At 41.9% G+C, this 27,620-nt stretch overlaps 1 protein-coding gene across 5 annotated transcripts in view; it reads left to right on the top strand.

Moving 5' to 3' along the window:
* The window catches only part of NHSL1 (NHS like 1), a 199,690-nt gene that overhangs the window by 55,754 nt on the left and 116,316 nt on the right, over positions 1–27,620 (top strand). For 2 of the 5 annotated variants that reach the window (XM_087817644.1, XM_016204913.2), the window contains exon 1: positions 21,143–22,393. The exons of the other annotated variants lie outside the window; for them this stretch is intronic. In XM_087817644.1, the coding sequence (XP_087673770.1) occupies positions 22,192–22,393 (202 nt within the window). In that variant the 5' untranslated portion in view covers positions 21,143–22,191. Of the gene's footprint in view, positions 1–21,142; positions 22,394–27,620 lie in introns of those variants that run through there. 5 annotated transcript variants of the gene reach the window in all.

Genomic DNA, 27,620 nt, shown 5'->3' with positions numbered 1-27,620 from the left:
AGCCGCCACCCTCGGATAAGAACAACGCGATGAGGTGAGAGGGGAAGAAAGCGGGCCCCTGGCCTGCAGGTCACTAGGCATGCTCTCAGCTGTGCATGTAGCAGAACTTCAGCTCAAGTGGCTCCCGTGGAAATTCTACTTTTCTCATTTTTCTTGGCTCAGCGTCTCAGTGATGTCTTCAGGTCGAGGTTCCTTTCCACGTGCTGATCTTTCCCCTTATGCCTTTACTTGCTGGTCTCAGCTCTAGAGGGGAGGAGCCCCTGTTTAGCAGCTAGCAGAAGCCTCTGGGTGGGCGAGCTCTTTCCCCTCCTTGCCAGCACTGGGCCAGGGTCCCGTCTCTACTGCCCAGGCTAACAAGTGGGTCGGATAGCCAGTATAGGGGAAAGCGGTGTTCATGATTTGCTTATTAGACTAGTCTTGATTGTCTCCTCGAGCAGTCTTTGCACTAGTCATATAACAAATTATCTTTCAATTTGAGCCATTTTGAGTTGTGTGTTTTTTTGCCACTTGTAGCCAAAACAGTTCTGATACATTTAAACAAATGGAAATATGAAGCCAGAATCACTGTGTTTCTTCAAGGCATGAGCCTAGTGATATGTTCCTTTGATGGCTGGGTGTTTTTGCACCTTCCCCATTTTCTGTTAGTTTCTTTATTTTCTCTTGGGAGACTTCCTGTCCCGTCTCGGTTTCTGGGCTTTGGGAGCAGTAGTATAGGTGAGGGCACTTGCCCAGGCCTGGAACAGAATTCTCGTCTGAGGGTCACTGAACCAGCTGGAATCCGCTGTGGGTCTCAGGCTGGGATATGAAGAGTGGAAAGTGGAGCGAAGAGAAGAGTTTTGTGATCTGATCTTCTGAGCTATTTATCCCTGGACCCTTCCCTTTTTGCTTATGTCTTTTAAGTTGTATTTCTAGCATTTGCTACTGAAGGCCTAACTAACAGAGCCTCCAGACCTAATTGGCTCAAAGGCTCATTTTGGGGCCTTTGGGAGGAGATACTGGTGGAATCCAGTGGGAACAAACACCCCACCTCTCTCTTTTGTGCAGGTTGAAGCAGGTGGGGATGATTCAGGAAGAAAGTTGTGAGTGTCCTGGTGACTCCTCAGGTCAGATATAAGGGAAGATAGTAGCATGAGGCCAGGAGCCTAAGGTGTGTCATTGCAGCTGTGCACATCTCTCCCTTACCATGGACATTCCTGGGGCGGGGCGGTGCTGGTGTAGCAGTCAAGGTATTTGTGATAACTGGTAATTACTGAGCATTGCAGTATGCCAGGTGCTGTGCTCAGCACTTCATACTCATGATCTTCATAACAACATGGTAGGTAGGTGATGCTGATATCACCATTTTATAGAGGAAAGAGAAAACTTGGTCAGGCTCCCACGGTCTGTGGCAGGAGTGGGACTTGAGCCTGGGCAGCCTGATTCTTGGATTGTATGTAACCCTCAGTGATGTATTTCCACCTTGCCTGAGTGGCCTCTCCTGTCTCCTAGGTTCTTCCTGGCATTGATGGTCTGCTAGTTTTGGTCCCCAACTCACCCACCCACCATTCTGGGAGTACACCATTCCTATTAGCTTTGGCCTATGAAACTCTGCCCCCGTTGAGGCCGATAGAAAGCCTACTTCGTCGTCTGCCTTTCTTGGTCACTTTATTTGGAAGTAACATATTTATTGGGGCCTCTCCAGCATGTATTGCCTGTATTAGAAATTTTTCATCTTTTGGGGATTGTGCACTCCTTGGGTAAGTTTTATGCTTTCTACAGAAAAATGCACATATGTATGTAAATTTGCATAGTTTCATGGGGTGGTAAATATTCTGAAAACCAGTGTTTCTCTTTATATGCCTAGCATCTGATAGTAACTGACAGAGTAGATGTACAGTACAGTGGGGATGGATGAAATGTTTCTGTGATGTGAATATCTCCCCTGTGTTTACAGTTTCTTCCTAATTTCCTGGAAGGCACGGATAGTCTCAGTCTTCTACTGAATGTGTTTGTATATTATGATGTAACTAACACAGTTATTTGTCTTACAAGTTGTAGAGTTTTGTTGACAGTGGCAGTTGCCAAATCATCCTGTTTCAAGTAGCAACTGCAGTCTGCAGTCCACAGTAATGGACCAGGAATTTTCTGTATGGAAAATGAACTGATTAACTGAAATAAGAAAAGTTAGTAAAAATAAAACTTTCCATATGGGTAACAAGTTTTATCAAACCTAATAGACTCCATACATGGGTTTATCCTGTAGACCTATCACATTAACAGGGCCTCTTTTATAGGGAAAGCAGGAGTCTTGGATACACATTGTATTGAAACTTATATAAAACTTCGAACGCTACTCTTTTACCACTTTAGGTTGATTTGCACATATGGAATCTGAAAATATGCTACATTTTTAAAAGACCAAGTGCTAAAATTCTGTTGCATGTGTGAATTATGGTTTTTGTTCCCACTCTGTAGAGCTGGAATTCTTAACCTGAGGTCCATGGATTTCATGGGTACCATTTGCATTTATGTGCTTTCTGTGAAAAGTGTCCTTAGTGTTCATCAGATTTTCAAAGGTTAGGGACTGGTGCCTTGGATTATCACTTCCCTTGTGTGGATTTTGAAAAGAAATTTCAATATATAGGAAAATCCTGAAGGCAGTTAGCATGAGGGTACTTTTTTAAAGAGCAATGTTCCTCACATGTGTGTTTCCGCACGACAGACGCAGTTGAGCAATAGCAGCGGGTGTCCAGGGATGGAACTGAATGCGTGACAAAAGGTTAAAGGATTTTCCAACAGACTCCGAAGAGAGATTTGCATTTCCTTAGCAACCTAGGTGTTGGTCTAACTTGAGATTGGGTATCCATAAAACTAGAGGACATAACTGAACAGGTTTTTAAAGTAACAGTGGATATAGTTGCTGTGTCAGAATGAAAGAATTAAAATCAGGCCAGAGAGTATAATCAGAAGATGCCTAACCATCATAGTGAGGTTTACTTTAGATCAGAGTCCCAGGGTAAAGGGTTTAGATTTATAATGGAGACAGATTTTATACTTGTCCCTTTCCAGGTAACTGGAATTCTATCGTGTACCTGTCATCTCTTAAAAGGTAAATAGAGACACATAATGTTGGAGTAGAATCTTTTGTCTTCTATTGAATTTAATGTTTTCATAATTATCACAACAGAATACTTTCAGGTGGTTAACAAATGATTTAGAAATGGAGGCAGCCTTTTCCAAGTAGACAATTGTATTGTGATACACAGTGATGCATGCAGACATCATATTGTAGAATTAAATTGCCATTTTTGTGGGATGACTTTTCTAAAAATATTTTTAAACATTGGAAGTTAGGATTATTGTAAAACATACTTTTCCCTCTCATAAATTAAAGCTTTTGCTCCCCATAATCCCCAAATATATAAAATCTAGGTATCTGGATTCTATGTTAATTAAAACCATTAAGATAAAAGTTTTAAGTAAAATTCTGGATTTTTAAAAGCACTAAAAATTATTTTTCCATTTAAATTTACTGTAATTTAATAAGAAACAAATGGCCTGAACCCAAGAAAGCATGGATTACACTTGATTTTGCTTAGCAGTATTATCTTTTGATTAAGAAGTAAAAGATTAAATAACATTCGGGAAGAAAGTTCTTAGGATTTTGTCACTTGGACACCTAGAGTTTAATGACCTCTATAGTGCTGATAAACACTGTTAATTTTTTGCAGTTGGCTTTGCTAATTCAAATTGAAAGACGGCAGCAAGAGAACATCAAAACACCTCTGTATTGCTTCATTTAAAATTTACTGTAGTTTCTTCTGGGTATCCAGTGTGTTATATCCTGAATTCTTTCAGAACCAATCAACAGGAAAGACATGTAGATGGCATTGGAAAGTTACTTTCTGGTTTCTCCACAGATACTACTAACCTAACCCAACCTGAGACCTTGCCTTGAGATCAGATTGGACCAAACCAAACATCTGTCATTTGATAATCTCAAGGTAGCTCCAGCAGTCAACGAGTAACTGGAGGTTTCCAGAGTATCTGGGTTACACTTGGTTAGATAAGCCAATTCTCATTTCATTAGCACCATTATTTCTGCATTTATTATACAAGAAATTAAAAGACTTGAAATGAGTTTCAAAGTCTCTTTCAGTGTAGTACAGGTTACCACAAAACATCCTGTGTAGAATTGGCTTTGAAAACTATGTGACAGACTTCAAAACAGTTAGGTAGCTCAGAATGTTCTGGCAGGTTATAGGAGTCCCTGTGTTGCGAGGTAAACAAATCTGATCCGAGTTTTACAGCTGGATGAACTTGAACACACAGGGAGTGGGTGAGCTGCTGCTGATGAAACAGCATCTGACACAAAGCTGGACTCGGAGCTCTGAACTTTGACTCCTACACCTTTCGCAACCTAATGATTGAAAACACAAGGGTGACCTGAATTAAAAAGAAATGTGCAGAAGGTCATTGACTGTAATTTCATCTTCATTCCAGTGCTCGGGGTGTGAGGATGCTGTCATCCCCGAAGGAAGGGAGGCGGGATTTCCTTTTGGCGGAATCCTATAGTTTCTCCCACCCCACTATGAGGAAAAGCCGCCATCCTTTTTGTCTGAACAAATCTGGACCCGTGAGCATTGCTGAGAAAGGGTCCATGCTCAGGGATTTTTTTTAGTAGTACTTAGGAGGGGGCAGACAGTTTCACCCTGTTCTGGCCCTTAGGAATCACCAGCAAGGTTTGGAAGAGCAGGGCAGGCAGGCAGCTACACTGGAGTGTTAGGAAAAGGAAGAGATTATGGTCTTCATTAGAAGATTTTAGGTACTTGATTGATGATTACTAGCTCAGTAAAATAAACATTATTTTGTTTCTTTCCTGGAGTTGGAAAACAAAGAAATAGGGACTCTTAACTTTGCATTAGATTTTCACATGATTAGAAATGATATCTATTATCCCTTGGCTTTTGGTTGCACATCTGCATTTCTCTTGTCTTATTTTTGACCTAAAATGACCTATTGGAAAACCTAGTAGACACCTTTATATTTAAGTGTAACTTGTCAAGTTGATACAATACAATGATGGACATATTATATAGGAAAACAATATTATATTTCCTTGATTTCTTGCACTTTTAATTGAAAGCTGTAACAATGGGAGTGCACATACTTAATTGCTTTTTAACTGGTGGATACTTTCCTCTTTGGAATAGTTTCACAGTAGAGTTCCTTTGTCCTACTTCTTGCACTGACTTTAATGGATCATAATGTTCATTTCTGCATTTCCCTAATGTTCAGCTGCAATGGAAGCAAGGAGGGCAATGTTGACATTAAAGTACCAACACAGAAAGGAAATGTCACTAACATAGGGCCTGCTAAAAGTAAGGCATGTTAATTAGGTGGGACTCCTGTGCACTTGAGACTTTCCTTGAGTTTGTTTGTGTTTTTTTGTTGAACTTAACTCATGCAAGGTAGGAATAATTGGCTGCTGATGCTTCTAGAAGCTGTTTTAAGGGGTTATTTCATTGAAGCTTTGAGAACTTCCTCCCCCTGCCACCTTGAATCTGGGACCCTTAGGAGCAGGTCTGCTAAAATAAATTAATTGCAACAGATTCTGCTGGATGTTCTTTTGTGGTGTTGCTGATTCTTTCAACGTTAGGTATTTTGTCAAATGTTTATCAGTCCTTTATAATCATGAGCATTTTAACAAATGCTTTTAAATATGTCATGAGTTCAGCCACCCACTTAGCCCATCAAAATCTATTTTTATTTGCCCACATAATCCTCTTAGTCTATTTTTAGATTTATTATGTGCTTTTCATGTAGTTGATGAAAAAGCTTTCATTTAAAAAATGATTTCCACATGACCCTGGAGGCCTCCCATTATAGTTTAACAATAGTTGAGATGTTGCATTGTTTGTGGAAACTGCAAAGTAGACTCAATGCTGGCATATCAGGGAACCCTAGACTTAGAGCTGGGAGAGCCTCAGGGGTGGTAATTTAACCTCTTCATTTTAGAGCTGCATGCCCGAGTTTCAGCCACTTATCCAGGCTTCCTCCCCTGGTCAGACAGTGTCATTTCTGATTCCTAGGTCCTGTTCTTTTGCCTACATCAGATTGGCCCTTGAATACCTGAATACTTTCAGATTCTGCCAAATAAATGGCTTTCTACTTGCTTTGCATGAGAGGTACAAAGAGAGAGGTACTTTTGATCTGCATATTTTTGGTTTAAGCTTTCAAAGAGAGGTATATGACTTTTTTTCTCCTTGGGGTTGGGACAAAGGCAGTGTTAAAGAGGAGGAGACCCAGAAATGCCCCCATGCTATTAATGAGGAGGAGAAAGGCGGACCCTGTTGGACCTGTGTCTGTGTGGCAGTTCCACAAACCCAGTAGCAGGTGTGTGTGCAGAGGTGGGGCAGTCAGGGACCGTGGCTGCCTCTGGACCTCTCTCCTCCTCTAGTCAGGACTCGTGCTTTTGTTTCCTAACCATTTCTCAACTCTGTCATTATGTTGGACTATTCTTACCCATTTAACGTGCATGGCTACCTTTTCTGCTGATTAAAGAAATTCAGAAAAGAAAGAGGGAGAGATTCTTTTTATAACCTATTCCAGAGTTTTCAATTATATTGAAGTTGGCTCTTTAAAATTTTTATTTTTTTAAATACAAGGGTGTCCCCCCAATACACACTTTAACAGCTGATAGCTCAATTTTGAAAATGAAATATATTTTAGTAAACACTGCCTTTATAATTATTCAAAGTGTGTGTATACATTTTTGGGGGACACCCTGTATATCTTTAATTTTAACTCTCTCCTTCCTTCTTCCCTCTTCTGACATACTCTGCATAAGGCCTATATGTATAAGATAGGTTAAGTAAATATAGTTTAGGAAGAAAACTGGTTTTCAAAAATCACTTTCTATCGCATGTAAGTGATGGATCTACTTGTGAGATCCCCTACCCCCACCCCCACAGAGGCCTGTGCCTCTGTGTGTCATACAGTGGTCTTGGCTTTAGCACAGTGAACTTTTCTGGTGTTGACTTTCTTAAGTGACCTCCAAAGGTTCAAGACATGTAATGAAATGTTGAGTCCCAAAGGAGGGTCATGTGCTGGGTGGGGTGGGTGGGGGAAGGGAGACTGAGCTCAGGTGTGAACAGCATGCACCTGGCCCCAGCCACCTGCACTTGAACGAGGTTTGTGGAGCACTCTTTGTTCTAAGCACTGCCCTCCTCTCAAAGGAATACATTTTAAATTCTTTGTGAAAATGGCCCATGAGAAAAAGGCCACCTGCGAATGCTGTGGATTCATCTGTAAACGTGGGGGCTCATGAAAGTCTTGCTCCGTAGCCCTTCCCTTCTTAATGTCAATGTGCCCGATTTACGGTACATGCACAATCAGTTATTTGTCTATTGACCTCATCTTCCCAGGAATCGAACAGTGGTTTTCAGCCCTGGCGGCCGCTCCTTGGGAATCATGTTGGATTCTGCAGATCTGGCCTGGGGCCCAACATCTGTAGAGTTAAGTGCTCCCTAGGTGATTCTGATGCGCAGCCATGGTTAAAACCCACTGAAACAGACTAGAGCATGCAGAGCAGAGAGTTCAGGGAAAACACAAAGCTACCCTGAGACCCTGCAGGAACAGGTATGGGGACTGTTTTTGCTTGGAGCCAGGGGGTGATCTCAGAAGCCCAGGGCATTGGCAGTCCGTGGGCAATGAGAAGTTAAGTTCTCGGGGATTTAGCTCTTTTTAGGCTTCTTCTCCCAATTCCCATATGACTCAATGGAAACTCCTGCTTCACCCTGAAATCGTTGTGAATGGGAGTCTCACTGCTGCGACTAAAGGACAAAAATGAAGGGTGCTTTCCGAAAAACCTGTTCCCCACCCTGCTGCTTGGACGATACTGAACCAGCCTATTGTGTTGCTCGAATTTATTCCCAACCCCCCTTCCAGATAATAAATGTGATCATCAAATACACTGCAGTTTCCATCCTTGGAAATTTACAGCATCATTAGCATATCAAAGACCCGGGAAAGTCCTGTGGTTACCAAAACAAAAAATCCTTTTTCAAAACTTTGTTTGTGTTAAACAAACTTAATTTGCATAGGAAGAGACTTTTTACTCCCATACGTACAGCTGAGCAGTTTTTCCATAATGCCATTTTGGGAAAGACCGGCCAAGTCATTTTTTGATTCAGTAATTTTCTTAGGTTTAATTTCTGACAGCTGAACCTTCTTTTAAAAATCCTCTTTGAAGTTCGACTGAATTAACAAATGGAAGGCTTGGCAGAGCAGTTTACTAATTCATAACTACATCCCTCTGCTTTCTTTGTGTTGCTAAGTACTATAATCTTTGACCTGAAAGGAAGAATCCTGCTAACAAGTAAATATTTAAAAGGCCCGTGAAGTATAATGTGCGTGAGTTTGTGCCTGGGGAGCCTGTCGACTGGATGAAAGAAATGACTCACTTTTCATCTCCTAAATAGGCCGTTGTTTTACAGTAGGTTGAAAGGAAGTATTTTAAATGCTAAGGGTTAGATTTCTTTTATTTTTAGATTTCGTTATCCAGTGGCTTCACTGATCGGAAGGTGGCGTGTCAAGTCTTAATCCCTAAGTGTGTCTGTACTCTATGGTGAGTTAGCAGTATTGTGAATGAATGAACCCCGTGCTACCAAAGAGGACTTGGAACAGTGCGAGGAAACGGAAACATGACTCATTGATGTGCTTGAAGAGTATTAAGGGGCCTCACTGACTTCAGAGCCCGCCTGAAGTGTGGTAAAGCAGGCAGAGCCCGGATGGGGGCCGGGCGGCGGGGGTTCTAGTCCCAATGGTGCCACCGACCACCCCAGTGACACTGGTCTCATCACCAAATTTCTGAGTGTAAATGGGAGGTGCAATTATTTGTTGCTAGGATAACTTCCGGCTTGAAGATTAAATGAGTCTTTGAATTCTGATTTTTCTGGTTTGTGTGGAAGTGGGTGTGTATGTTTTAATGGCTTTCAGATGGGATTCATCAAGGATTCATGAAGCAAAACCTTTATTTTTAAAAGTTGAAGTGAACTTCTATGACAGTTTGACTAGGGGAGCCCATAATAGAAAATGAAGAAAAGCAAACATAAAGTTGCAGGGAACTGATTTCACGTGGCTGAGACATTTGGTGTATAGAATGATGCCTGCAATACTGTGGGGAAAGGTTCGTTATTGTCCACGGGCAAAAGTTTTGCTCTATCTGGCTGTCTTTTCAAAAGCTATAAAATAGTTCCTAACTATACTGTTTGATATGCTCTACTATGTCTTTAGAAAATATTTTGATTACCCTACAGAAATATATCCACAGACATTTTTCCTTAACAGCAACCTGCATACCTGATAACTTCCAATTTTTAGTTTTTGCACAAAACAATTTTGTTTTTGCACTAAAACAATTTTTAGTATTTTATTGTATAAAAATAACCTTGTGCTTTATTTTCTTTCAGTGATCTTCTGTCACACAGGCTGGATTGACAGGTGCCTATCAGAAACGTCTTGTGTATTTATTTACAGTGATAATCTGGCTTAAGTAATGTAATGTTTTGGGTAGTAGGGGGCTTGCAGGGGTCATGATTAATGCAGTGTAGTTTTATTATGGCTATGGGAACACATTAATTGTCATGAAATAATTGAGAAAAAAACCCTAAAGTATTTTCAGATGGTAACTTTCAAAGTTAAATCATTTGAAAGTTTCTATAATTTTATCCATTTTTTCCTGCAGTTTAAGCCACAGTGTAAGATTTACTACCAGTGGTCTTTTTCTCCTTGGAAAATTGGTAGCAGTAGCCTCTTACCTATTCTTTTTTTAAATTATATTTTGCAAATTCTCAAGGTCCAAAAGATAAGTTTGACAATAATGATTTCCATGTGTCAGGCACCTCCTACAGTGCTACGTGCTTGACTCATAACCCCACTAGGTGGCAGTATTGCTATTCTTGTTTTGTGTGTTTTTTGAAAAGTTTTTGTGATTTTTTTTTTCCTTCTGTGGGAAACTGGTTCAGAGAGGCTTACCCAAGATCACATTGTCAATAACTATGTTGACATAAAGATCGGAATCCAGCTCTGCCTGATTAAAATATTTGTGCTTTTCTCTATGTTTTACCAGCATGTTTTTTTATTTTTGTTTTTGTTTTTTGGTGGGGTGGAGGAGTGATAAAGCCTTTACTTCTTATGTTGTCTATTAAGTAAATATTTACTGAACACCCACAGGGTCAGAATTTTTCCCCCAATCAATTACTCATCATTGGCGGACAGGGGATGGGTTAATGTGGGTGGATACATGTCCTAAGTTACCCAAGGCAAACTAAAGAATCCTGTGACCAGCCTCATGGTGCTAGGCAGGTTCTCAGGATGGAGGGAATGAATGTAGAAACAGCCAGCCAGTGGAGGGTCTGAAACGATGCTATGGAGGATGAGGCACCAAGACTAGTCTAGAAAGGCAGGTTGGCCTCTCCTGTGGCTGAGAAGCCTGGTTTGCTTAGTAGTGGTGACTGACTGTGGGGGGCGGGCGATGAGGCAGGAAGTGGAGGTCAGAATGGAGCACAAAGAGGGGCCATGCTGAGGCAGGTGCTGCCGGAGCTTTCCTCCGGGCAAGGGAGACCGGTAGAGGGACCTCTAGACTGTTGTCAAAATCTAAAGGTTGGGAACAGCGAGGAAGATGAGAAAGGTGAGAATAGAAATACGTAGAAATAACCGAGAGCCCAGTAGGGGTGGGACCGAGTAGTCAAAGTTGTGGGCAGGCTGTTTTCTACACTCAGGAGGTGGTGAAGGCGGAACAGAGGGATTACAGTGAACTCCAAGTTGCAAGTGGCCAAGGAGGGCAATGCTGAGCCAGGACTGTCCCAACGCCAGACAGAATTTTTACTGAGGAGCAGAGCGACTGGCGGGAGGCATTTTGTTTGAAGTAGAGGGGATTAAAGGAAAACGAACACCAGATCTAGAAAAAGATTGAAAATGCAAAGTAGAGAGCCAATTCCTTCATGCTGTAGGCAGTGACCAGGAGGCAGGAGTGGGCCAGGAGAGGGAAAAGGGGAGAAATGGGGTTGGAGGTGAAAAGGAGGGTCTGGTGCTGGGTGGGGCAGCTTTGAAGGTCCCCGAGGTGATCAGTAGTCTTGAGGAGCAGTGGTGGAGCCCCTCCCTATGCTGAGCAGCAGGAGGTGAATTAGTGCTGCCCCTCTGCTTGTTGCTTATCTGGCCTAAATGGCCAAGGCTTGGGAAGCGATTCCTCACCTGTGGGCAGGTTCTGACAGTGCCCATCTCGTGACCACACGTTAGGTTGTATAGCATGTGCCCTGCAGGTAGGTAGTCCACAGCCACTAGCCCCTAAACTTGTCTGACCAGTCCCCCAGCTAATTGGTCCCGTTTCCCTGTTCCTTTGTTTCAGACAGTCTGTGCATCTGGGGTAAGGTCTTAGCGTCTGTATTTTAAAGAGCACCCCGAGATCATGCTGATGACCAGGCAAATTTGGGAAACACTTACATGAGCGCCTCGGGTGTCTGAAAGGCTGGACACTGGCCTCTGTAATACTTCTTTTTCAGCTCCTCACCTTTCTTGGCCCCATAAGTACAAAAGACTCTCCAGAATTTTACCCTGTAGGTTATGTCAGTGAGTAGATACTTGACTCTTTATTTTTATAAGGTATCTTTCAGGATCCTTTGCTGGTTGCTAACCCAGTCTTGGCCAATGTTTGAATACAAATACTCCTCCTGGTGATTCCCCCAGCCTCCCCTGCTGGGGCATTAGGGAAGATGGATTGTTCTGTTCTGCCACCTGCTGGTCAGCTACGGGCAAACCATGTGGTGATTTGAGGATGGCCCCTTATGCAAGACACACAACTTTGAATGGAGCATAGGTGAGGCCAAACTCTGATTTCTAATAGAGCCATCTGCTCCAAGTGAAGCCTTTTGCACTTGATGTTGCAAATCTGGCAAAGTTAATTTCCTCCTCTCTGGAGCTTTTTTCCAGCCCAGGTGTCAAAATGTTAATAACAACACACTTTGAGATATCCATTTGCTGTGTTAATCTCACAAAGACTTTTCTATAAGCCACATGTCTGTTCTGTGGACAGGTGATGCCTGGAAGGGATGGTGAGCTGGAATGGGAGTCAGATTCCTGTCAGGGAAATAGTTCACTCAATGCCAGAGTTGTGAGGGGAAGAACTGTGCACCCACGTCTCCCCTGTAAGATAAAATCCTCAAGTAACTACACTGGGGGCAGGTTCTGTAGCTGCTGGGGACAATTCTGGTCCCAAAGTGATGTGAGGCAATGAATGGTTCACAGAAAAATGTGAAATCTTGACAAAAGGAATGACTACAAAATAGCACAGGTGTAGCTACCTTGTAAGTAATGACAGTTCTTTAAAATAGATAGAAAAAATAAATAGAAAACTCCAGATTTCATCATACCACACACACATACACACACACTTTCAAAATGTGTTCCAGGCATTTTCTAATGCTTACTCTGCTGATAATTTTTCTGGAGAAAAAAATGAATACAGGAGAAAAGTACCAATGTATAGCTCCATAAAATATACATCATTGGTTATAGCTGATAAGAAAGTGCTTAGCTGAAAGTAAGTTACATTTCAAAATAAGAAAAAAATATTAATGCTGTCAAATAACTTTTAATTTATCACACAGTATAATACTGCTTATTCAGCATGTAGGAATTCCAGCAGGCTACAGCTGTATTTACAATCAGGTCAAATGCCATCACTTAAACTACCTAAGTCACTTAAGAATTAACACCTATGTATATGCTCAACCATTTCCAGAAGAAATGCCCTCTATAAAATGGGATGACAATCTGAAGAGAGTTCAAAATCTAATTGACCTGTCTAAGGGATAGCCTCATACTGCAGTATAACTAAAGAAATCAATAGTCTAATAAAATGTTTTGCCACCAGCCTTGTAAAGATGGGCGAGAGGATTGGGGACAGAGGGATGATCAGTATTTGTCAGTATCCAGGGCCCAGAGAAGACCACAGTCCCTGGGAAACTGTGACAGAAGCCTCAGTTTCCACCTTGGGCAGTTTAGAGTCTTTAATGGTAAGCACATGACTTTGGATGTGAGAGGGTAAGGGCAACATCTCTCTTCTTGGGGTGCTGTGGAAACGTGGCGGGGGCAGCTTACACACTCTAGCTCCCGAGGTCTGCCGTGGCTCCTCAGAGTCTCCAGTGGAGATATTGCCCTGCCCCAGCCATGTTTAGGCAGCTCCAACTAATTCCTGATTAGGCCCAGTTTTTCCAACTTTTGCTTTCATGAACAGCACTGAATAAGTGCCTGAAAAGGAATTAGAAATTGGGAAAAGTTTGCAAAAAACCCTCAGAAGAATTCTTGCAAAATGAACAGAAATGCTTAAAGGTATAACGGATTGCAAACTTCCCCTTGTTGCCCCCCCTGAATTAATTTCCCATTATTCTGTAAAAATCAATCACAAACTTGGTGGCTTAAAACATTGAAAATTTATTCCCTCACAGTTCTGGAGGCCAGAAGTCTGAAATCAAGGTGTTGGCAGGACTGTCTTCCCTACAAGACCCTAAGGAAGATGCTGTTCTTTCCCTCTCTCTCGGCCTCCACTGGCTGCTGACATTCCTTGGCTTGTGGTTGCATCACTTTAGCCTCTGCCTTCCTGGTCACGTTGCCTTTTCCTCTTCTGCCTGAAATCTCCCTCTGCCCCCTCTCTCTTTTTTAAAACATTTTTGTTGTTGTTATTGATTTCAGAGAGAGGAAGAGAAAAGGAGAGATACAGAAACATCAATGAGAGATTGATTGATTGGCTGCCTCCTGCATGCCCCCCACTGGGGATTGAGCTTGAAACCTGGGCATGTACCCTGACTGAGAATGAACCATGATCACCTGGATCTTAGGTTGATGCTCAACCGATGAGCCAAGCCCTGCCCTCTACCTTTCTCTTAACAAAGGACATTTATAAAATGCATTTAGAGCCTACCCAGATAATCTAGAATAATCTCCCATCTCAAGACCCTTAATCACATCTTCATACCCTTTATCCATATAAGAGAACATTTACAGATTTCTCCCTGTCCCCATTACTAATACCAAAAAAAAAAGCGATTATGGGGTTATTAATTTCTACCAGGTCATTGTTTTTACCAAATTATGTTGGCCAGATTCAGTAGTATACTGGAGCCAGCATGTACAGGCTGTGAGAGCCCATTCATAACATTTTAGGATTTTAGCAGGTTGCTTATGAAATTGTTGGTAGCTTAAAATTGGCCTTGATGAGGAGTCTTTACACCATGGAAATACTAGAAATCACTGCTTCCCACACCCTGATCCCCACCCCAAGGAGCTGGTTTATGAAGATACCACTGAATGGCCAGACCCCCCCCCCCCCCCCCCCCGCGACCTCTAGTAAACTCACCTCAGAGTTTTCTTACCCTGAAGAATCCTCCAGACCCCTGGAGGCTTGGCTGAAGGCCCCTACTTGTTTCTTTTATTTCCTTTCTTGCACAACCTCAAAAGTAGCTATGTGTTTATGTCCTCAAGGGTAGGGCCCCATCTTTTGTACTTTAGTGTAGCCTACCTGGCTGATCTGAATCAATAAATATAAACTGGTCCCTTTATTTGGGAGCTCTCCAACCTCTGAGGATGCCTGGGAAATTGTAATAATCATGTCTGTCTGTCTATCATCTATCTATCTATCTATCTATCTATCTATCTATCTATCTATCTATCTATCATCTATCTATCTACCTATCTATCTATCTATCTATCTATCTATCTATCTATCTATCTATCTATCTATCATCTATCTATCTATCTAATCTATCATCTATTTGCATTCCTGTCTCCTTGTTTGAGGACATGCTTGAATTGGCTACTGGGTACAACCAGTAAATGCATTTTAAGTACTTTATGCCCAATCCTGTGTACTCATACCTTTACATGTATGATTTGTCAATGGTGTCACTGCAGGCATAAGCAATTTTTAAAAATTTTATTATGTATTGGTTTTGGGTGTACCGCTTAGTGGTTAGGCAATCATATACTTTATATAGTGTTCCTTCAATATTTCCAGCACCCCAACTGGCACCATACATAGTTATCACAATATTATTGACTAGCCCTGGCCAGTGTGGCTCAGGTAGTTAGAGCATCCTCCTGTACAGGAAAAGGTGGCGGGTTTGATTCCCGGTCAGGGCACATAACCCAGGTTGCAGGTTCGATTCCCCTGTCAGGGCATATGAGGGAGGAAACCGATTGATGTTTCTCTTGCATGGATGTTTCTTTCTCTCTTTCTCTAAAATCAATTTTAAAAATCACACAATATTATTGACTATATTTCCTATGTTTTACTTAATTCCCCATGACTATTTTGTAACTACCAATTTGTACTTCTCCAGGTATCAGCAATATTTAGCACATGTTTAGTATGTAATGGGAGAGCAACAAAGGCTGGCTGAGTTAATAAAAAACCTGTTAAAAAACCAGATATATTTAGTGTGCTCAATAGAGCCATAGTGCATATAGTTTTAAAGAGAGCTAAATAGAATCAACCCATTGGAAGGTCACTTAAGGTTGACTGAAAATTTTTTTGTCTTAAACATGTACCAGGAAAAACTGATGTAACAACTAAATTCACACGGGGAACCAAGGAGGTCTCAGCCTGTCTGCACACATTCCCGGGAGAACGTGCGCCGCTTCTCTGACTTTGGTTCATTGTCGATTGCTCTAGGTTCTAAGCTACATCATTGAATTCTGGAGTTTTGGTGGATGGAAGCAGTACAGATGGCCTAACAGATTTTAAAAATTATATAGTGTAGCAGTTAATAGCCCTCTTCCTTCTCAAAGTGAAGCAGTACAACTCTATGAATAATGGAATTTTACCATTAACTCTTTAATTCAGACTACATATACATTTTTTCAGTTTACAAATTTCACTTTTACCTTTTGGAATTTGGCAATAAAGAAATGATTGCTATAGCCCTTGCCAGGTAGCTCAGTTGGTTAGAGCATTATCCCTGTACGCCAAGGTTGTGGGTTCTACCCTGTCAGGGCACACACAAGAATCAACCAATAAATGCATAAATAAGTGGAACAACAAATCAATGTTTCTCTCTCTCTAAAAGTCAATGATTAAAAATTTTAAAAAAAGAAAAAAGAAATGATTGCCGTAAAGGCTGTCTCCTTGTCCAAAACAGGTTAAGATCAAAAGAAAGAGGCAGCTCTTTCAACCACCATTTGTTCAATGCTGGCTGTGTGTAAGGCACTGTAATAGACTTGAAGGTGGAAAGACGAGATCCCTGTCCTCTGGGAGCGTCATGGTCCAGTACTATGCTAACTCAAAGGTGGCCTGTGGACTGGCATTGCCCAGGCCCTATCAGGACTTGAGAACTTCAGGCCCTACCACGGACCTGAGTCAGATTCTGCATTTTAATAAGATCCCCTGTGATTTATGTGCATAACAAAGTTTGCAAAGGACTGGTTGAGTAGGTAGAAAAAAAATAATTTTAAGCATTACTGGAGAGTCCATAGGAGAGACACCAAGTACAAAGGAGATCCATGATTAAAATAATTTTTTATATAAAGAAATATTTTTAAATTTGGAATTATATTTCAATTTGAGAGTAAGTTCATTTTGGTCTTCTTATATTAGTTTTAGGGGACCTTCTTAACTGAACCCCCTGGAATGGGACGTTTTCATTAAGGTTGGGACAGTGTTTGGATGCTTGGTTATCAATGCTCATTCAGCCTCTGACAGTCCAAGGTATCTGTCAGTGACAGCTCTGTACCAGGGCAGCCTTTATCCCCTCGCAGAGCACCTGCCCCAGGGATTGAGAGCAGTAGTGTGCTGCCATATTGCTCCCATATCAAGTGATCCCATGGGAATAATGTGACTGAGGCTCAGAGTGTCAGGTCCATTCAGTGTCCTTTTGAGACATGAAGACACTGAAAGGTGGGATTTAAGCTTGTGATCCTCCGTACATACAAATGTTTGTGTTTAATAGTGTTGGTTCCCTAAATGGGAAGATTGATTCCATTGAAAGGGACCTCTTCTGACTCTTGAAGCTAGAGCTTGGTGATAAGGCAATGTTTTCTTTCTTTTGAATATTGAACCAGTGGTAGGTGAGGGGAACCCTGAAAACAGGCCCTTCTCTTAATAGGTAATGGGCTATGTTTTGTCTTCTGTGACTTCTCTCTGCAGTCAGTCAGTTGTTTAATTCCTCAGAGGGTAGGAGGTGGGGGAGGAAGTAGGATTTAGTGTACTGTGGGAGTTGGTTTGCTGTGGCCCTGAGGGTAATCTTTTCCTTTTTTTCTTTTTCTCTTTTTTAGTTGTACATGTCTGGCTCAAACTGTTTGCTTCTGGATGTTGAGATAAGCTTTCATTATTAGTGTGTACAAATTATCACAGAGAAAGACTTCCATTTAAATCGACTCTTAAATTATGTATAAGAGATGACAGTTGGAAAACCTACTGTACCCTGTCCTAGAAGCTGAAGGTCCCTGTGGGTCGTCTGGGTGATTCATGTGGTAATCTGATAGGGTGCACACTTCACTGCTCCTGCCCGGTCAGGGCTGCCTGAGAACAGGACACAGTTTGAGTGCCTCTCCTCACTACAGTACACGATTCCCCCCACCGACTTTTGTCTCTGTTCGTAAGTGTTCTCTTTGTAGGCCCCACTCCCAGTGACGCCAGCCAACCCCACCGACTCTTAGCTGTATGTATGGCACGGTTCCCCGTTGGTTTCTAACTTCAGAGTTTTGCTTCTCACATTCTTCCCTCCAGATTTGGAGGGGACGGTCAGGGCAGGAAAGGCACACAAGGAAATTAAAAGTCACAGTGCTCATTTGTGGCCTTTGAGGCCAAAAAACTGATGGCACTTGAAATTAGTTCCCACTCTTGGCTGGCATTTTACACAGATGGCAGGTGGGTCAATTACATGCCTGACTGGGCTGAGGGGTTCGTTTGATCCTAAGTCCTGTCATGTTTAACAGTTTTTATTAAATCAAAAACTTTCATTTGAGCTAAACTCCTTTTGTAAGGATAGGGGTATATTAAGACATGAAATATTGTTTTTTGGCAAGGACCTTCCAAATGTACTGTCTATCCCTGTAACTCTTGGTAGAAACATGAATAAATCTTTCCAAATTAATGAGCATTTGACTCAGTAATTCCTAAAGGTGATTCTTGAACTTCCCTTAGTAGTATAGTCTGGTGTCTCCCAGTTCTTGTAGTTAGCTTGTCTTTAATGTATTACTTAAATCATTCCTGAAAGAACATAGGGTAATTTCTTATCCTTTTGGTAGTAATCATGGGTAAGCTTCTCACCATCTTCAAGAGCTAGGAATTTAATCATAAACCTGGTGTAGATCCTCCAGCCATTTCAACCCTTGGATGTCCATCCCATAAGTAAAAGGACAAGGGTGCTGGCCAGGAGGCAGCTGCGACAAGGCCCTGTTACCGAAGGTATGTGTTTCTTTCTGTCAGCCCTCGTCGACTCCCATTGAACGTGTAATGTAAGCAAGATTATCTGATTTCCTGATGCCTAAAGCTCAGCTGTGGCAGGGAGGTAGGAAGGGAGCAGTTACTGGGGAAAGGAGGGGCTACTGGAGAAGGGAGCAGTTATTGGCATATAAACTGACAACAGAAGTTTCTGTTTGACAGCCCGACAGTGAGAGGAGAGATGGGAACACTGCACAGTGAGGGATGTGGGTAAAAGCTGTTCAGCACGCCTGTTTAAAGAGTCTGAAAGAGTGTTCTCTGTTGCAGATTTTCATGGGGAGAATGGTTAAATTAAGATGTTTTATCACATTGAAGATTATAGCTGAAGCTATTTGAAAAAGGTAGACTGTATTCTCAAAATTGGCATTTTCCACTGCAGGGTTATTGGGAACATGAGCAGTAATGTATAGGAAGTGCGTGACACAGGTAGCCATGACCCTGCTGCTGGGAGGGGGGTGTGCAGGACTCTTGGGTTGATGGTCCAGGTAATTAAAATGTGTGGTTCATCTTAGTTGCCAAATTATAGTTTGAATGAACATAATAGCTTTTCAAGGAGCCCACTTATGATTTTCTAAGCTAATTGGAATATGTGTCCAACATGGATAGTTAAAATCTAAATGTTTCCTCTAAAGCTGATTTAAACCATTATAATCTACCTTGCCACATAGAACTCTGGTCCAGTCATAACAGTAGTTAATTTATTTGACCTTCTTTTACATAAATGAAGATATTAATAATCATGGCCTGATGGAAAGATGGATGAGCTAGTGGCTGGAGAACTGGTTATTGTGCAGATGTACCCATAGGTCTTGTGAATAATGGGAAATTCATTAAGGTTTTTGGAAAGTCAGCCTAAGTGTGTACTTACTTTGAAGGAGTCAGGAGTCTAGTCCCTGAATTGACAGGTATCCTTCCTGGTGGCTTGGCAGTGACTGTTCCTCTAGCCCCTGCTTTCAGCTCTTTCCTAGATGTGTGTAGGAACGGGAGGTGCCGGAGGAAAGCACACCAGTTACTAATGACACCAGTTCATCTGTGCCATTGTATGTGATTGTGTGAGCACTCTGAGGAGCCTGAGCTGGGAAAAGCATTCCACAGCACTGACTGTACAGAAAGAACAGCACAAGGTTTAGTTCAGAGCTTAGATATTTCTATATTAAAAATAAAGCTGCAGCCATGAGCATCATCCCATGCCCCAAGAGGTCGCTAGTTCGATTCCTAGTCAGGGCACGTGCCCAGATTGCGGGCTCGATCCCCAGTAGGGGGTGTGCAGGAGGCAGCGGTAGGTGTTTCTCACACCGATGTTTCTTTCTCTACCTCTCCCTTCCTCTTTCTCTAAAATCAATAAAAACATTTTTTTAAAAATGGAGCTGCAGTGTGGAAACATCAAGGAGGAGATAATTGTGTGTCTTGTTTGGGATCTGTGGATCCTTCTACAACGGGTGTCATGCATCTCTGAAATGGTAAGCAGCATTTGCGATGTTTATGTATTTTCTGGCACTATGGTCCTTTTTTGCTTTTGATATTTTGAATCTCAAAACTGCCTTTGACTCAGAAAGAACACTGGGTGTTTGAACTTTGATGTTAGCCACGGGCACTATACATAATTTATACCATTTTTGCCCTTATACTAGTGATCAAAGTAGAGATATCATTCCAGTTTAATAGCTGAAGTGGGTCCAGAGTGCTTGGTGGTGTAGCTAGCATCCGTGGTACATGGTGAAGCTTTCAACCCAGTGGTGTCTGACATGACCTTGTTCCGTTGCTGACTCCTCTGTAGGTTGGGTTGTCACATACCTTCTCTGGGCCTAAATTTCTCCACCTGTAAATTGAGGTGTTTAAACAACATGATCTCTTGAGGGCCCTTTTTGCTTTTAAACTGAGTCTGTATCCGCATCACCTGGACTGTTCTGTGACTTTACCCTTCAGTCCTAGTGCCTGTCCTCTGTCCTGGTTCCTGTGGTAGTAGGAGTTGTCCACCCCAAGAACACTTAGCAGCAGCTCTGTGTTTTTCTGCAAATGTTCCAAACCTGGTAAGCTTGTAGAGCCCTTTTCTTAAAATCTCAATGCGTTGTAGACATATGACTTTTATATATAGATGATTTTCTATATATAAGATATATTTAATATATTTAAAAATCTTGCTTTTATAATTTGTAATCAACATTTATTTTCTATTGCAGTTGGTTAGTTTTAATATATTTGCTCAATTCTGAGTAAAGGAAAGTGAGGTAGACCCATTTCTCAACTTGTTGCTAATTAGCCTTACTCTAAATTACGTTTTGGAGAGGGGGCTAATATATGATGGAAAGTTGCAGGGACTTTTACCACTCCTCAGACCATGGCATTATGTCGGCCTTGGATGGAATGCCGTGCCCAGATGTGATCTAGCCTGTGGCTGTAGGTATGTTGCATGTCATGATTAAGGGTTTACATAGGAGTCTGCAGAGTAGAGCCTACAGCTAACTGCTACTAGCATGGCTCTCAGGCGATGGTTCTCCCTAATAGGAAGGAAGGCCGTTCAGAGCTAGCGAAGTATGATCCCAGGGTAGGGGCTGCCAGGGGAGCAAGCAGAAGAGGGCCCTCATCCCCACACTGGCTGCTGGGGGAAGACAGGAGAGACCATGACAGGTGCAAGAATGGCTCATTTCACCTTTGCTGAAAGCGGGGCATGAAGGAATAGCTGGGTCAGTTTTACTCTCCTTGGAAGCACGTTTCCTTAGACAGTGACGTTCCTAAATCCACCTAGGGGGGCTGGATGTGTATGTCACTATATACTCTTTTAAAACCCCTTCTCAAAACCCCACTTTCCGAAGCGTGGTCTGCTGATAATCAAGTTGTTTCTCATCCCCACAGTCTGTATTCTGCACAGACTTGCGTTTCCGTAGCTTTGCTGGAGTTCAGAAGTTTGAGCTGCCACTGAAGTACTGGCTGTGCAGAGGCGGGGTTTCCCTGCTCCAATGAGGCGCCTTCAGGCTGGGGAAGGCCTATCGTCTTTCACAGGAGTGCTCACTCTGATCCAGGCAATAGCCACGCAGCCTGTCTTATTGTTTGTGGAGTCCTGTGGATCCCAGCTCCGGGCAGGGAAAGAGGCCAGTGGGCGGTTTACGATTCTGCGCTGGGCTGCGACAAGTGAGCTGAACTCTGATTTCTCCCAAGTCACCTGCTCGGGTGAACTCTAAACCGGGTGCCTGGGGGACGCTGAATCTCTCTCTCCAGTGAGGAGCTGCTGTCTGCCACACGCTCTGGCTGGCTTTCCGCCCTTGCAGGGAAAGATGCCTGGGAGAGGCGTAGGATTACAGGTTGGGATGCTAGGTGCACACCAAAGAGTCGGAGTGCCTTGGTTCTGTTCTTTGCAAAGTCCTGACAAGTGTTCCTGAAATGAACACCCTGCTTGATTTTTTTTTTTTTTAATTGTACTTTTATTTATTTTTATTTTATTGGGGGGCGTGGCTATCCCTAATCTAGAAACCAAGTACCACAATGTGGCCGGAGTAAAAATAATTGTTGTTTTTTTTAACCCTCGATTTCCCTTTTCTTTGTCATTGAGTGACATAGACACAATCTTTCTGCATAAAGCCGTGCCTGATTCTCAGCATTGTCTGAGCAAGTGGGAAGGAGCAGGCTCATTTAAAGGACCTGGACCAATTTTTAAAAAGCAGCTTTTTGTTTTCTGGGCTGTCCTTTGTCTGTAGTGGATTTTGATGTGAAAGAAGATGAAAAAGGAAGGCTCTTCGGGTTCCTTCAGACTCAAGTCAAATTCAGGCTCGCTCTCACGTGCTGTGAGTTGGGTAAATTTCTCCTCCCTGTCCAGGCAGACAAAGAGGCTGTTTCGCAGTGACGGGGAGCTCTCGGCTTGCGGGCAGCAGGTGGAGGCGGATGATGAGAACTGGACGTACAGAACCCAGCCCAGAAAAGGTGACTTGATTACTTTTTAATTTAAACATTTTTAGAAGTTTGCCGTATCAGAATCCATTGTTCCTAGCACTGATGTCCCTTCATGGTTTTTGTGCTCATTAGGAGTTTTTGGTTGTTTTTTTGTATTGGAATTCAGTGGCATTCATTCGTTTCCATTTCTGAAATGAAAGTGCTCTTCCAGCTAGCTTCAGCTTGAGGTTGTGTCCTTGGAGAGTGATAAAAGAGCTGTTGTGTGCCCTCAGCACTCTGTCTCCCCCCGACAGATCTGCACACCCGTGTGTCGTGCTGAGCGTTCAATGGTAAACCACCATTCTAGACGGAACCTTCTGCTCTTACAACAGTTTGAGGTCAGGACATGGAGCATTTTCCTGCAGCAGTGCACTGAGAAAACTTTGGGAATCGTGGAGAGTCCCCTTGCATCTTTTAGAAGAAGACTAATGAATCACATGAACGCCTGAGTTGAACAGGTGTTGGAGCGACATCAAGGAAAATTAACTCGCAGAGGAAGGGCTTGGCCAAAAGGAGTTTTTGGATTTCTTTCAAGTTCCTTTTCAGACCAGCGTTGGCCTCTGTTTTCAGGTTTAGCATGTTTTGCCTTCCTTAAGGTGAGGGAAAGTATCAGGTCTGGTGGGAGAGGGGGAAATGTTTCCGTATTTCTTGACCCCCCTATTTTATATGTAGAATCTGAGTTCCTCCTCTGTGCATGTTGGCTGTAGACCCGCTTCTTAAGCTCTAAGATGGTTTCTCCACTGGCTGCTGTGGCAGAGCCCAGTAGGGGGGCGCTATTTAAGTATTGCAAAGGGACCTGGTCCAGACATTCCTCAGGATTGTGTTTTCTCAGTTTATCACAATTTTTTCCAGTGCCAAAAGAAACCTCGCTAAAATCTTTCAGGGACCTGCTCTTTGCCTTCTTTGAGGAAACAAAGCTGCTGAAATGTGAGAGAATAAACTTAAGTATGTACAGTAGTTATATTTCATGGATTGAGGCTCAAACACAGCCCCTCTTCCTGAAGCATGTGTGTGGAGCCATTTGTTCTTGTTCATTCAGCGATGGCACCAGGGGGACGAGTTAATGCTCTTTGAAGATGTCGGTTGTTTATCGTGTCAAGGAGGTGGCCAGCAGTGGGCTGCTGATGCTGAGCTTAAAAATGCAGTTCCCCAGCTCCGATGCCGTGTAATTGCCAGGCGTAGACAAGGCATTTGAACCTTCTGTCTGAAGTTGTGTAGTTTAATAAGTCCGTGAACTTTACTTTTCTAAATTGGGCATAAGCTGTGGTTTTGGTAAATGGATGGGTTGTAATGTTTGAAGCAAACATGTTTGAAGGGTGGATACAGTGGTGCTGTGGTTATGGGACGGTGTAGTTTTGATTCCTTTGGCCTTTGCCAAAGGTTGTTTTTTATTACTTGTTTTGTTTTAAATCAACCACTGTCAAACTTTTTTTAAAGATGATATACATGTGAGCATGTGGCTTTGGGATTTCTACCATAGATGCTTTAATCTCAGTTAACATTAACGGGAAAGAGACTGCGAATTTGCATGTATTCATTTTCGTTGGGGAACGAAGCAGATATTGTACAGTTGACTTGTGAAAAATAAAGAAGTCATTGTAAAGCACAGGGGTGACTTGTAAAGGGAAGGGAGGACTTGTTTCTGAGATAGTACAAAAGATCGTGCCCTTCATGCCTTAATGTAACAGGGCACACAGGAGCCTCATGAAGATAAATGGGCGCATAATACAGCATGTAAATTTATGTGGTCTTAGAAATAATTGGGCATGGGTAATATTATTTTTGGCATATGGAGTTTGGGGAAATCCTTAAGAAGCTGCCTATATAGATCAAAATTCATGGTATTCTGTTTTCACATTTGTCTTACAAAAGGAAATTGACTCCCAACTTTGACATGCGGTCTCAGAGGCATTGTTATAACAATTGATCTTTACTCCACATAATTCTTTCCTTGGGAGAAATACAGAAATGACATTTGTTTATACTTGCAGATCAAAAGAGGAAAAATCTTTCGGAAAAATTATGCAGGATTGGAGTTTTGTCTTTGGAGCATCAAGTAAGCTAAAACTCTAGCAAGGGTTAGCAGTCAGTACTAAGAATGCCCAATGGCAATATTAGCATTTGGTTGCAAATAAGTACGTGTTAAAGACTTACCGATCTGATGGGAATTGTGTAGCATCCTTTTTTTCTTATATATCTGTCCGCCCAGACCACGTGTATCTGAATCCACTTTCCTTTCAGCCTACTCCCCTAACCCCTGCACCTTATATGAGCATTTTCTATTTACACAGGTTTCTAAAAACCTGCTTTCCCTCCCCCCCTTCCCCACATACACCACCATCAAGCAGTAACAGCTAGAGGTAGGACCGTGTAGCTTAACAAGTCAACCTCACTTCAGCAGTTGGTCTCCTGTGTGTTGTGTCCCCCACCTCCCCTCTCCTACTCCCTCAGCCATGGGATCTTTGTCCCTCCCACCCTCTCACCAGCAGCTGCTGCAAGACTGGAGTGCTTGCCTGCTCCCTGCCTACTGTGTCCAGGTCACGTTGCTTTGCTTTGCTCATATTGTTTTGCACTTTAGCCCATTGAATCTCTACTATCAGTGTGGGTAGTTATGTTGTGTAAGATACACAGTAATTTTCTAAAACAATTCTTTCAAGTTTTGTTAAAACCAAAGAAATTCTTTTTATAGTGAGTGACTCTCCATGCTGGATTGCTCATCAGAAACGAAATAAAGTGTTTAAGTGGTTACCGTTATGGGTGTCTGTCAGTACAGAAAACTGTAGCTTTACGGTTTAATGTTGTCACTTGTACTTAAGAGGCTAAGGATAAAATTACAGTTCTAGAGACTCTGGAGACACTTTTTGTAAGCATAACATGCTACTAATAGGCATCTTTACAACTACACTACCTTTGCTGAGTCTCAAAAGTAACTAGAAGGTAATACTGGTATGTCCAAGCAATCACAAATAATAAATTTTGGCAAATAATGTCAAGGTAACGCCCCAAATTTGAGAGCAAAACTAGATAAATAAGTCATATTTATTTTGAGGGTCACCATCTACGTTGGAAAAATAGCTAAATGGAGTTGATCTGTCTTGATAAAAGAGATAAGAATAATATTCTCTTCTGAATGTAATGTTTTCCTCCATTCTTTCTACTGACATTGACATTTTGTGAAAGACACATCAGTGAGTGCCACTTAATAGTGAGTGCCCATTGAGACTGTCCTGTTTTCTTTTGTTCCAGCACATGGCAAGTTTCACAGCTCTCTTGCATTGACATTTGTACTCAGAAAGGTAAAAATGAATTGAGTAACAGCAGTGATCAGTTCTTACATTTTCAGTGTGTCATGACCCACTATAAGGGCAGATGATGTTTCGACTTAATAAGCCATAAAAATCAAGGGTGTGAATCTGTATCCTCTTGAGTGTGAAATTTTGTGAATCATGAGCTATTTTGTTAGATGTCTGTGCAGTAAAAAAGTAGATGTCAGTTGTAGATGAGACAACCTGTAGCTTTTCATTTGGAGCTCTAAGAACATGTATTGAAGGAATTTTTCCGGAGAACTGTGTGTGGGACACAAAGAGAGATAGCTCTGAAGTCATGGAGTTCATACTTCAGTGGAGAAGCAGTTAAGACATTTAACGGGGAATTAAAGAGAAAATGCAGAGTAATTGGGAGAAAGGGTAAAAATGAATGGCTTAGATGAGAAGGTCTAGATAAAGATACTGTCTCTGGAGCATTATCATGTTTTGCGTAGTCTTCTGGCTGTTAGCATTGATTTAAACAGTATTTAATGAGCTCCTGCTTTGTTTCTAACATTGTGGGAGGTTTTCAAGGGAAACTAGTGACTAATAGTATTTATCCTGTGCTCCCCCTGTCTTGTTCACTTTCCCTTCTCTTGTCAAATAAAACCAAGAGAGGTGGAGTAATAATGGATCATCCTCTCCTTGGGCAGAGCTTGTTTTGTTGTGTTCTCAGCCCTCTGTTCTGCTGGGCAGAGGCGTGATTGATGATTCTGGTATTGGCAGGTCAGTAGACAGAGAGGGTAATTGACATGCAAGGCCTCGATTTAAACAGTGCTTTCACTCTCTTATTCTGGACTTTATCGTATATATTTACCATGTTACCGAATTTGAATCATTTGAATTTCAGTACCTTCCCTTCCCACAGACTACAGAAATGGCGAGAATGGCCTTACTAGGTATCCTGGGTAATGGCTAATCCATACACAAGGTAATCAGTTGTTGAGGGTGGGAGTTGGCTGTATTTAAAGTAATTTCATTCCAATGTCTTCCCTAATAAAATTGTTGCAGAAAACAGGATCCATGTGCATAATTAGATTAGCAATGACTTCAGATACTACAGCGGAGCAAAATGGCATGGAAGACCCAGTGCAGCAAGGTCAAGATCCTGTTTTCTATGTAAATAGCTGTGACTTATTTTTGACCAAAAAAATCTTCACAATTATGGGAATTAAGAACACTTTCTTCCTGGCATTAAAGAAGCCTGAAAAATATTGGCAAATAATGTCAAAGTAGCACCCCAAATTTGAGAGCAAAACTAGATAAATAAGTCATATTTATTTTGAGGGTCACTGTGTACGTTGGAAAAATAGCTAAATGGAGTTGATCTCACTGTCTTGATAAAAGAGATAAGAAGAATGTTCTCTTGTGGTGAATGTAATGTTTTCCTGCATTCTTTCTATTGACAGTGACATTCTGTGAAAGACACAAACAGTGAGTGCCACTTAATATTTTATCTGGTTCATTGAGACTGCCCTTTTTTGACCTTTCATTCTTTTTTCTCTGTTGTCTCACTTTCTTGTTTTGCTGCAAAAATGACTTCATTTGTTATTAAATTGAAGTTCTGTTGAAATGATATTTTATGTAATACTTATTATTTACTTATTTTATTTTTTTAATATGTTTTTATTAATTTCAGAGAGAGGAATGGAGAGGGAGAGAGAGGGATAGAAACATCAATGATGAGAGAGAGTCATTGATCGGCTGCCTCCTGCTCGCCCCCCTACTGGGGATGGAGCCCGCAACTCGGGCATGTGCCCAGACCTGGAATCGAACTCTCACCTCCTGGTTCATAGGTCAATGCTCAACCACTGAGCCACGCCGGCTGAGCATTATTTACTTATTTTTAAAAATTTGTGGATTTGTTTTGAGAATTAGACATACTTAGTTTACTAGAAATATCTTAGAGCAGC

The sequence above is a fragment of the Miniopterus natalensis genome, chromosome 5 (assembly GCF_054644295.1).
Source record: "Miniopterus natalensis isolate mMinNat1 chromosome 5, mMinNat1.hap1, whole genome shotgun sequence".
Taxonomy (NCBI): Eukaryota; Metazoa; Chordata; class Mammalia; order Chiroptera; family Miniopteridae; genus Miniopterus; species Miniopterus natalensis.
Note: the sequence above shows the minus strand (reverse complement) of the source record. Positions and strands in the feature narration are given on the sequence as shown.